The 11,733-nt window shown below is 39.3% G+C and overlaps 2 protein-coding genes across 2 annotated transcripts; both read right to left on the minus strand.

Moving 5' to 3' along the window:
* Window positions 1–2,061: 2,061 nt before the first annotated feature.
* LOC125177225 (olfactory receptor 52L1-like) lies at window positions 2,062–3,337 on the minus strand. Its single transcript, XM_047879351.1, has 2 exons — window positions 2,359–3,337; window positions 2,062–2,096 (listed from the first exon to the last, which is right to left on the minus strand). Exons 1-2 carry the CDS (start codon window positions 3,335–3,337, stop codon window positions 2,062–2,064), a joined length of 1,014 nt encoding a protein of 337 aa, XP_047735307.1.
* Window positions 3,338–10,075: 6,738 nt separating this feature from the next.
* Window positions 10,076–11,038, minus strand: LOC125146502 (olfactory receptor 52K1-like). Its single transcript, XM_047823233.1, has one exon. The coding sequence runs from the start codon at window positions 11,036–11,038 to the stop codon at window positions 10,076–10,078; it is 963 nt and encodes a 320-aa protein (XP_047679189.1).
* Window positions 11,039–11,733: the final 695 nt, after the last annotated feature.

The raw sequence follows: 11,733 nt of genomic DNA on the forward strand, positions 1-11,733 counted from the left end.
CTGTCTCTCTTTCTCAAAAATAAATAAACATTAAAAAAAAAAGATTCTCCAAATCATAGTAGGGGACTTAACCTACTAAACAAGTTTCTGTCTCAAGTTTAAGTCAGGGTTGGTGGCCGAGAGAGCATTGGGAACACAGGCTCTTCTACAGTGTTGCTCTGCCATCTTCAGTACATGTTTCCATCTTGTGACCCAAGAAGCTCTTCAGATCCCACCATCATACCCACATCCCAAGCATCCACAAATAGTGTAAATGTGACTAGAGAACAAACAGCTACTTTGAATAACCTTCCTAAACAAAGTACCTCTAGAGCCAAAATAGTTGTTTTCTAGTGAATGGGATACAACATACACCACAGCCTGGGCTTCCTCAGGACAACTCACCAGAGTTCAAGTCCTGCGCCTACAACCAACGTGATGAGAACGTGTAATTGTTCCTACAATAAGAACTCATACAATTCCTCCCTAATTCACCCAAACTGAAGATTTCCTACTCAGTCTCTGTACCTGAAAACTATTTATTAGGAGTGAAATTTACCAAGAAAGGGGAAACTGGAACACTAACTCATCCATTCCCCTCTTTTGACCGCTGTGGAGTCCACTGACCCCAGAGTATCCTACCTCAAGGCAGCAGTGACTTGCTTCTTCCAGAACTGAACAAAATGTGCTACTTTTTAGGAACACAAAAGTTAAGTCAGATTTTAGGGCAATGTCCAACAAATAGGATGCAACACACCAATTATGACAATTCTCTTGTAAGTTTAACCTAGCTCCTGTTACCAAAAGGTGGGGTGGGGATCTAATGAACATCATTCCATATCCACATTTCAGAAAGAGAAATTTCTACTCTCAAGTGGCATAACTAGTTCTATATTTATTAATAAATATAATAATCTATAATTATAACAAAAATTTACCAACATCAGCTTCTAGCACATTATAGTTATTAGATAATAATAATTACATGATTACTATTGCTTTGTTAAATTAATATTCATAAACATATGTATATTCAATACTTGGTCTTATTCCCTCTTATCCTAAGAAAAAAATATAAATGAATTTAAATATAATAAATAAAAAATATAAATAAAACTTTTTAAAAAAGAAATCCACTGTGTATATATATACATATATCTTTATATTTTACACTGTAGGGGCGCCTGGGTGGCGCAGTCGGTTAAGCGTCGACTTCAGCCAGGTCACGATCTCACGGTCCGTGAGTTCGAGCCCCGAGTCAGGCTCTGGGCTGATGGCTCAGAGCCTGGAGCCTGTTTCCAATTCTGTGTCTCCCTCTCTCTCTGCCCCTCCCCCGTTCATGCTCTGTCTCTCTCTGTCCCAAAAATAAATAAACGTTGAAAAAAAAATTTTTTTTATATTTTACACTGTATATATATATATATATATATATATATATACACACACACATATATCTTTATGTAATATATATTTTTTTACACTGTATATATATATACATATATCTTTATATATAAAGATGTATATATACATATATCTTTATATTTTAAAAATAGGGATCAGGGGCACCTGGGTGGCTCAGTCAGTTAAGCACCAACTTCAGAATGGGTCATGATCTTGCGGTTTGTGAGTTCCAGCCCCGTGTCTAGCTCTGTGCTGACAGCCTGGAGCCTGCTTCAGATTCTCTGTCTCCCTCTCTCTCTGCCCTTCCCCCACTAGCACTCTATCTCTCTCTCTCAAAAATAAATAAACATTTTTTTTATTTTAAGCAAAATAAAAAATAAAAATAGGGATCATAACATATTATTTATAGAGTCTAATACAGTATTGTCCCCCTTAGGTCTGTTTAAATAAATGAGAAACATATTGTAATACAGGTGTTTTCTCACATAGTGGACATCTCAAATGCTATGAGAGACATTCTCTTACTACCAAGAAAACCAGTGCCCTAGAGCTCCAGCTTTTTGAAAGTTCAAGACACTTTAAAACTAAAACCAGACAAAGGTTGGGACCTCCCATTCCCTTACTAGACAATGTTCCACAATCATTGGGTGAAGGCAGAAAAAAATGGCATATCCAGAGCTATTATTTATTGACTTTATCTCCCAGTCCCTCACCACAAGGAGTATATAAATATTGGTATCAACAGTAAAAAAAAGGATGGGGAAAATAATCACAAATCCTGCTATCCAAGTAATCCAATAAGTGATGGAGCCAAGTGCCCAGGGGTGTTCTTTGCCATGAGATAGCAGGACTAGAAGGACCCCTCACTGTGCAATGGTCTCTACTCACATAGCTTAGATCAGCCATGGACTCCAGGCAGTACCTTTGACAGGAGCCTCAGAAAATAATAACTGGGATGTGTTCAGATCCATCCTTTTAGGGAGAATACCCTGAGTACTCGCTGGCGGATCTGCTGAGTCTTTACCCCATAGACAAGAGGATTGAGTGCAGGTGGCACGAGGAGGTAGAGTGTGGCCAGAAGAACATGGACATGATGGGGTACATGGTGGCCAAAGCGGTGAGTGAGGAAGGAGAATATTCCAGGAACATAGAAGATCAGGATGACACAAATGTGAGACCCACATGTGCTAAAGGCCTTAAGTCGGGCCTCACCCCCTGGTACTTTCAGCACTGTCTGGAGGATGAAGGCATAGGAAATACCAATGGCCACGACATCTAGCCCAACCACAAGCAGGGCCACTGCCAACCCATAAGCTCGGTTCACTGTGGTTTCTGAGCAGGCAAGTTTCACCACAGCCATATGTTCACAATAGGCATGGCCTATGACGGTGGCCTGGCAGAAGATAAGTCTCCGCAACAGGATAGGGAAGGGGAGGAGGAGGAGTAACCCCCGTACCAGCACTGCCATTCCAATGCGCCCTATGATCCCTGGATGCAAGATGGTGGAATGGTGCAGAGGGTGACAAATGGCTACATAGCGATCCAGAGCCATGGCCACAAGCACACCTGACTCCATGGAAGAGAACGCATGGATGAAGAACATTTGGGTCAGGCAGACAGTGTACCCAATCTCATGGGCATGAACCAGGAGCACTGCAAGGGTTTTGGGTGCAGTGGAGGATGCCAGCACCAGGTCAATGCCAGAGAGCATGGCCAGAAAGAGGTACATAGGCTGGTGCAAGGATGGGTCAGTCCAGATGATAAAGATGATGGTGACATTGCCCATTACAGCAAAGAGATAAAGGACACTCAGTGGCATTGCTATCCAGTGCTGGCTTTCCTCTAAACCGGGGATGCCCATCAGGAAAAAAGAAGGCTGCAGTAGCCTCCAGCTGGAATTACTAAGGGCCATCGTCAATGGCTTAGAGAAGCAAGAGAGAAAAGAAACAAAAATCATGATTTCTCCATTGCTGGGGGGTTATCACAGTGTCTACCTCTGGCTACCACCTTCATGAGAAGACAGAACCTGAAAGTGAAACACAAAAGAATAAAGTGAGATACAGAGAATCCTCTGTTCTTGAGATAATGTCTTTAAGGTGAGACATCCACATGCCTGAATTAAGATAGGTCTACTTTCATTTACAGCAGAGTAATCATGCTGCTTAGAGATGTGTAAACTACCATTCATTGACTTCTAATTTGGAATATCCACTTGAATGGATCTTCTGTATCACCTCTTGCCATTACTGGACACAATAAATCAGTTATTTTTTTTAAGTATTTTCCCTCAGTTTCCATGACACAGCACTCTACTGTGTTCCTCCTATGTCCTCCATCCCAACACCTTCTCCATCTATCTGTTCACTATATGTTATTGATTCCAGGGCTTCATCTTCTACTCCCTTCCCAGTTCTGTACATTTTCTCTGATTGAGTTCATCCATTTACAATATTTAAACCACTTATATAGTCTAATATCTTCCAAATCTAGGTTTCTAATTCAAATACCTTTCTGAAATACAAATCCATTTTCCACTTATCTATACATCAATGTCTATAGCACACACTCAACATATTCAAGACTGAATCAAATTGTTTATTCTCCCTAAATACACTCTACCTCCTTTATCTTCTCTCTATATAATCACTATATCTACCTATCTAACCCAATGTAGAAACCTGATATCATTCTTATTCATTTTTATATCTCCTTTTACTTTGTCACCATTCCTGTTGACTGAATTTCAACCCCTTTTGATCCACTCATTCTTCTCAACCCCTAGGGTCACTGCCTAGTGCATACTCCTAACGTTTATCACCTGGATTATTTCCTTAGATCCTCTGGCCTTGTCATTAACCCTTTCTTCCACACTGCATTCTTAAGGCAGAGGATTATAAAATATATCTGAAATTCGAAAGTCATCATATCACTTCTGAGATTAAAATCCTTTTGTCCATTTAATCCATGGACTAATATCATAACTGACTGGCAAGCAAAGTTTTCAAAGTCTATCTTTTGTATTAATTTGACTTATACTTAGCACTTTTCCACACATATGTTTTGCTTGAACGATTCCAATGTTGGAATTATATGAGCACACCAATTTATTTTACATGTAACTTTAATGTATTCTTTCTTCCTCTTTTATCTGAATTGGTCTTTTTCATCCTTCAAAATTCATAGGCTCTTGGCTACTGTCTTTTAGAAGGACTCATTTGCTGTATTAGGAACATACTAGTCATGTCAGAAGCACTTTATTTTGTGATCTTTTTATCTTCATCCACAGTTTTCTGTTTTACATAATTACAGAAATCTTTTCAGTGTCTTAATGGTTTGTCTTAAGAAAAGTACAATTTCTTATTAAACTTGATAATTATATGCTGGCTGGCAGAGGCTTCACAGTACAGTGGGATAAACACAAGCTTTGTAGGCAGACAACAAAGGTTAAATTCTCCCCTTTTCATATTCTACAAATGAAACCATGGCAGGATACTTAAACTATCTGAGTATAGATTTCCTCATCTGATTGTAGAGCAAATAACATAAATCACACTTGTTTATTATAAATATTAATTAAATGATATGTATAAAGTTCTGGTATATAGATTATTCTATAAATAATGCACAAACTTATACCTAGTTCTGTAGTCGTACCATGAAAGACATATCCATTCTTGCTACTTCCCCAAGGTAGGGCCGGTGACTGTGAATAAGGCATTGGGCAGGCAAGATGTTATTATCAATTGTCAAGTCCTAGAGGACACACAGACACCTCCGGACAGAGCCAAAATTAGCATCCAGATTGGCTGGGGACACACAGAGCTAAGTCAACTACCCCAGGGATAGCTGGTTGGGCAGAGAGGCAGAGCAGGGAGTGGCACATGCACCTGACCAGGTGGCCCATCTGTCCAGTGTTGGTCATCACCCCTAAGCCTGTCCACCTTGATGTCTGCCATAGGCAGCTTCATTCTCAGTGAGCTAGGAAAGCCCACATTTCACTTTAAGCTCAGGTTTCTCATTCACACAGGTCACACTCAGAGCAATAAATTCTTTAAAGGCTAAACATGTTCATTCCTCCCATCTGCTGAGAGTGTTGGCTGCTAAAAGCTCACAATTGAATCGCTCTCCCTTGGACAAAGAGCTGACTCATTCAAGATTACTTTTCCTTTCTGAGTGCAGCTCTTACCCAATACCCACTCTAAGTACAAATACAAAGAACTGAACCTCTCTCTTTTTAAGCAATACTGAAGGACCATCTCAGCCCAAGAGCAGCCCCATGGAATCAGCTCAGGCAGCTGGGGTTACAGGATCAGTTTAACTTTTTTGTATTTTCTGTCCTGTTTCCCTCACTCCCTGACAGATGTCACTCCAAAGTATACTTCACAATAAGTTTCCTGCATGCAAATCTCTGCCTCAATGTCTGTTTCTAGAGGATCCAACCTAAGTTAAATACCACCTGTCTCAGGTGACTTAAGCTTTCTGCCTCTCTTCTGAGAGACTGTGACAGGCCCATGAATATCAACCCCAATATCATGGCAAGTATGGGGAAAATACTGATTCTCAGAGTTCCTAATGAGATGGCTAAGACCTCCTTTATAGTATCTCCCCAATATCAAGCAGACCCTTCCCTTGGTCCACCTCTGATACAGCACTTATGGTCCACCTCAGTGGCCACATTCTCCTTTGGAATAATGCTTCAATTGCAGTCTTTCCATTCATCCAGCCAACATGTATTTAATTCATAGCTAGTGCAAAGCCTCATTTATTCATTAAGTCATTCAATATGTATTAAATATCTACCAAATCCATATACACTACTAGATGTGAAACAAAACAAATAATATGATAACTCTTGTCATCATGGCTCATGACAGAGTATACATTATATATGTGATCACAGAAACCTAGTAACAGTTACAAGGGTTATAAATTAAAACTACAGTATGACAATCATATAATACTCTTATTATATGAACTAATTCTAGGGAGTGCATAAAAGCCCCCCCTAACTCAAGTTAGTGACCAGAAGAATGGGTTAAAAGTGAAGGGAAGTATGGGAGTATGCTGAGGATACAGAATTTCTGAGGCGAGAAGGAAGGGAGCTTGGTTTTGCCAAAGACTTGAAAGAATCATGAAATTTGGGATGTAGTACTCAGGAACTGAGCCTGGTTCATAAGCAGAAACCATAGTAGTATTTTTAGGTCATGTTAAAGAACAGTGGAAAGTGGAGATACTGAAGATTTCAAGCACAAGTTTGAGACACGATCAGAATCTCAGTATCATGCTAGGAATACATATAGGAAGAGGTAAAGCACAGATGCTAGGAGATGTGTTAGAGATACAGTGATCTCCAGAGAGGTTCAAGGATATGTTGTGAAAATGGGCAAATGAGGTAGGGATATTTGGAAGAAAGAAATCAAGAATATGAAAACAGAGTGTTCAATGGGTCATTCGCATGATTCCTGAAGTCTCACACCAGGGTAATGGGAGGCCAAAAATAGGGAAGACATTAACTTAGTCATCATTTAATGAAGAAGAGCAACAAGAAGAGACACCAGTACCCAAGAGTGGTAGAGAATGATCTGTATGAATGACATGAACAACAAAAGCACCAGTCCATGCTTGTTTGCTAGTCTGTTTTTCCAGGGGGAAAATCCTAAAAATTGCTTTGGGGAACAAGAACAGTGAACATACTACCAAACCAGAGTATGACAAGTGTGAGAAAATGTAATGTCCTCACTTAGTAGAAGTATAAAATTTTTGTCAGAAAAAAATGGATATAATGAGAGAACCAGCTTCATATACATTTTGTAAAAATTAAATGAGAGACTTTATGTGCAAAGATTTTTTCTCAATGGTTCAAGGTACCATGAAGTAAGAGCTGAACAACAGTACCTGCTCATATCATCAAGATTTTATACTAATACAACATATTCATATGAATATTGTTTAAAATGTGTTTAGTCAAAGCACATAGAAACTCTATACCCATTGGTAATAAATGTCATTCATCCTCTTCCTCTGCAATCCTATAGCTACTGTGCATCTCCAGCAGCCCTTTCTTCCACTCCTACCCATGAAGCAAAGTCATTTTTTATTGTGGTAAAATATATTTAACATAACATTTATCATTTTAACTATTTTTAGTTACAAATTCAGTGCCATTAGGTACATTCACAATACTGTATAGCCATCACCAATATCTATTTCCAGAATTTTTCCATCATCCCAAACAGAAGCTCTGTATCTGTTAAACAATCTCCATCCCTCTCTCCTCTAAGCCTTTGGCAACCTCTATGCTACTTATATCTCTATGAATTTGCCTATTCTAGGTACTTAATATAAGAGGAATCATACAATATTTGTTATTTTGTGTTTCGCTTATTTCACTTAGCATAACGTTTAAGGTTCATCCATGTTGTAAGCATGTGTTAGAAATTTGTTCCTTTTAAGACTGAACACTGATGTGTGTATACTACATTTTTGTTAATCCATTCATTAGCCAATAAACACATAGGTTGTTTTCACCTTTAAGCTACTGTGAACAATGCTTCTGTGCTATCTTCTTAGTAATAATATTGAAGATTAATATTTGACTGAGGAAACATGGGACCATTGAGTATGGCATAGAGCAGAAGCCACTTAGGAAAGACTGAAGCAGACTCCCTTTAGAGACCATAAGTTTAGCCCTAACCCTCCATCTACCCACTCGACAACTCAGGCCCATACTCTTCTAAACCCTGGTCATTCATAGCATCTCTAACCTGACCCAACCTATGTCCCTTTCTTGCCCCTCACTTCCCATTGAGAACTAATCTGTGACTTGGAACCAACATCCACCGCAGCACTGTCACATTTTATCATACTTCCTATATTTTCAAGTTTATTTCATCATCACACCAAGAGCCTGGTAAATACTCAGCATGAGGAAGACAATAATGAAGAAAAGAAGAGAATAATGAAGAAATAAAGATAAGGAGGAAAACAAATTCTATTTTTCTGCTTGTTCTGTGTTTATACACAGCAGTGAGGTTGCCTTATTAAGAATAATCACATTCTCCAGTGCACCTGCACAGTGTCCAAAATATCACAAGTTGAAATTTTTAAAAAATGAAATAACATTTGAAACTTAAGGTAGTGTTCATCATAGTGATAGCAATAAAGACATTAGTGTTAAGAGTGATTATGACTGCAAAAAAAAGCAATTATGATTTCAATGCTAGTTTTGTGACAACTTATTTCATTTCTTCAGTAAAAAGTTACTGAGTGCCTACTGTGCCACACTTTGAGATTAATGTACTCATTTAATCCAAAATACACATATGTCAATACGACTAATGAAGAAACATTCTAGTAATGATATAATTCATTAAAATAATAAAATTCATTTATTGCGAAAACATTTATTGAGTGCCTATCATATGAGTACTATGTTAAGGATACAATGCAATTCACCATTTAGTAGAGATGGGGGACAAAGATCATTAAACCAATTATTATATATTTATTTAATATATATTTAAGATATGTTTAATTAATATATAATTAATATGTATATATTTAATTAATATGTATATATTTAATTAAATATACATATATTTAATTATGATGGATAATTAAAGAAAGATACATGGAGCTCTGAGTTCATAAAGTGACCTGATCTATCTTATAAAACCTTCTTCAAAGAGGTGAAGTTTAGACTGAAGCTCAAAATGAGTAGGAATAACAAGGATAAAGACAGGGAGGTGCACTCCCAATAGCAAGAGCCCAGACTACCCATGGCTGGAGGAAGCATGGACACTTGGGGAACTAAAGGAGACTTATGTATATTACATAACATACCACAAACACTACATATGTTGCAAGGATACATAAATACTTAGGAACATACAACAAACACATTAAAGTGAGTGCCAATAGTAGGAACTGGAAGAGAATGGCCCAAAGAATTAGGAATCAAGACAGAAAATAAAGAATTAGAACAATAATTATTGTGTGAAATAACCTTTAACTCAAGGCTCTGCACCTAAGACTAAAAATGAAGAAATAAAAGAACAATTATCATTATTCTCAGAGCTTAAAAATACATACTACAGGAGTCATAGAGGGCCATCCATCTCAAAAACAGAATCAAAGCACGTGAACTAAAGCACTTCTAGAATCAGATGGAAAATGAACATTTTTTAAAAAGTTTCTCTCATTAACCTGAAACTCTAAAGAATCTCCATAGTTTGTCACCTTTATTTCCGTGATGCCAAAATTTTACCCAAGGCCTATCCACTCCCACAGACTGCCTGTGTCAGTGTCATGGTGGGAAGTGGCCCATGTTCTCATATGTACAAATAGGCTTCCAGTTCATCTCTCCCTAATCTCCTAAATTACTTGTTCCAGGTCCATAGATATCTTAATTATTTCTTAATTCCTTGATTCATTTATCTTCTCAACACAAGTAAATCACAAACTCTTAGAATAAAGACATATCCAAAAAATTACTTTCTTGAGATACCCCTGTCTTCCATCCCAATATCTAAACACTATATAGACTTCAGAAGAGATTTCCCAACTTTCAAACACTCAAGAAAACTTCATTTTTCTCTTGAATGTCCCCACCAAGTAAATGAACTAGGCTGTGGGGCTCCCACTCCAAAGGGGAAGACCACCGTTGCCCCTGATGTCCAGTTCATGAGAACTGCACTCAGGTGGGATCAATCTGCTTGGGCCTCAGCATTTTAAGCAGCTGCTCCCGGATCTGCTTGGTCTTGACCCCATAGACAATGGGGTCCAGTGCAGGGGGAAAGAGCAAGTAGAGATTGGCAAGGATGACCTTAGCAGCAGAGGCTGTGGGTGGGCCAAAGCGCTGCATGACTACAGAAAGAAAGCCTGGTCCATAGAAGAAGAGGATGACACAGACATGAGCCATACATGTGCTGCCAGCTTTAGCACGTGCCTCAGGTGAAGGAAAATGAATCACGGTCCTCACAATCTGCCCATAAGAGTAGGCAATAAAGGCCACATCCCCCACACCAAGAAAGATTGCCACAGCAAAGGCATAGAGGTTATCCACAGTGGTGGCCCCACAGGCCAGCTTCACTACTGCCATATGCTCACAGTAGGTATAGGCAATCGTGTGAGAGCCACAGTAGGACAGCCGACGGGCCAAGCTTGGAAAGGAGATGGTCAATCCCACACCTCGCAGCACTACCAGGCCTCCAATCTTGGCAACAACAACCGGGGTAAGAATGGTTGCATAATGTAGTGGGTTAGAGATGGCCACGAAGCGGTCCACGGCCATGGCCACCAGCACTCCTGACTCCATAGCAGAGAATGCATGGATGAAGAACATCTGGGAAAAACAGGAGTGGGAGCTGATAGCTGTAGCACCAAACCAGAAGATGGCCAGCATCTTGGGCAGAGTAGAGAGGGAGAGAACCAGGTCAACAAAGGAGAGCATGGCAAGAAAGAAAAACATGGGCTGGTGAAGGCTGTGCTCTGTCCAGATGAGAAAAAGCAGGACACCATTCCCAGTCACTGCCAGGAAGAACATAAAGCAAAAGGGAAGTGAGATCCAAATGTGGGCAGCAGTCAGTCCTGGGATGCCAGCCAAGAAGAAGGTATGTGGGAAGTGATGAGAATTATTGGAAAGAATTATGGTGATCATCTCACTTAGAAGCGTGAAGGGCTACTAGAAAGAAAGGAAGCAGGTTAAAGTCAGTGATGTGGAGATTGGGAGCTCAAGATCTATGGTCTCACTAACAGCACCAGCACCATCACTCTTCCCCCATTGGTCTCAGTAAACAGTCAAAAATGATTTTCAGCTTAACTGATATTTCTGCAAGAACCTCAAAAACAGAGGAGGCAAATTAGTTTGGTCCAGTGGGAAATGTGTTGGACAAGAAGTTCAGAAACTAGTTTCCAGAATTCGATATCCTAGTATATCTATGACCTGGAGCAAATGACATAACCAGGTTTAAGCAGATGCCCAGGAATTAATGTTAAATAAAAACCCTTCCCATCAAGCTCACATTCCCAAGTTCTGAATATTGGCACTGGATTTAATCAGGGCTTACCTTACACATTCCTTAAGTCTTATACCACTAACCTTCATCTGAAACTGCCAAAAATCCTAACACCTGGAAACTTTCTTAATTTGGAGATCCCTCACTCCTCCAAACTTCACTTGACTCCCAGGTTACAGAATAAATGGTCCCTGATGACTCCAACATTGATTAGGTTCTTCCTTGGATTATTCCCCAACCATTTCACAAATGAATGTTTTGTTTTTCTCCTCAGTATCTCGTCCTGTAGCTCCCTCTCCTTTAAGTGGTGGTGTACAGAGGTAGACACAAAGTTCAG

Source organism: Prionailurus viverrinus, chromosome D1, assembly GCF_022837055.1.
Source record: "Prionailurus viverrinus isolate Anna chromosome D1, UM_Priviv_1.0, whole genome shotgun sequence".
NCBI lineage: Eukaryota > Metazoa > Chordata > Mammalia > Carnivora > Felidae > Prionailurus > Prionailurus viverrinus.

Coding starts and splice junctions, on each gene's coding strand:
- LOC125146502 (XM_047823233.1), bottom strand. CDS start 11,038: ATGATCACCATAATTCTTTCCAATAATTCTCATCACTTCCCACATACC.
- LOC125177225 (XM_047879351.1), bottom strand. CDS start 3,337: ATGATTTTTGTTTCTTTTCTCTCTTGCTTCTCTAAGCCATTGACGATG. Junction 2,097..2,358: donor AGTACTCAGGGTATTCTCCC/TAAAAGGATGGA, acceptor TATATACTCCTT/GTGGTGAGGGACTGGGAGAT.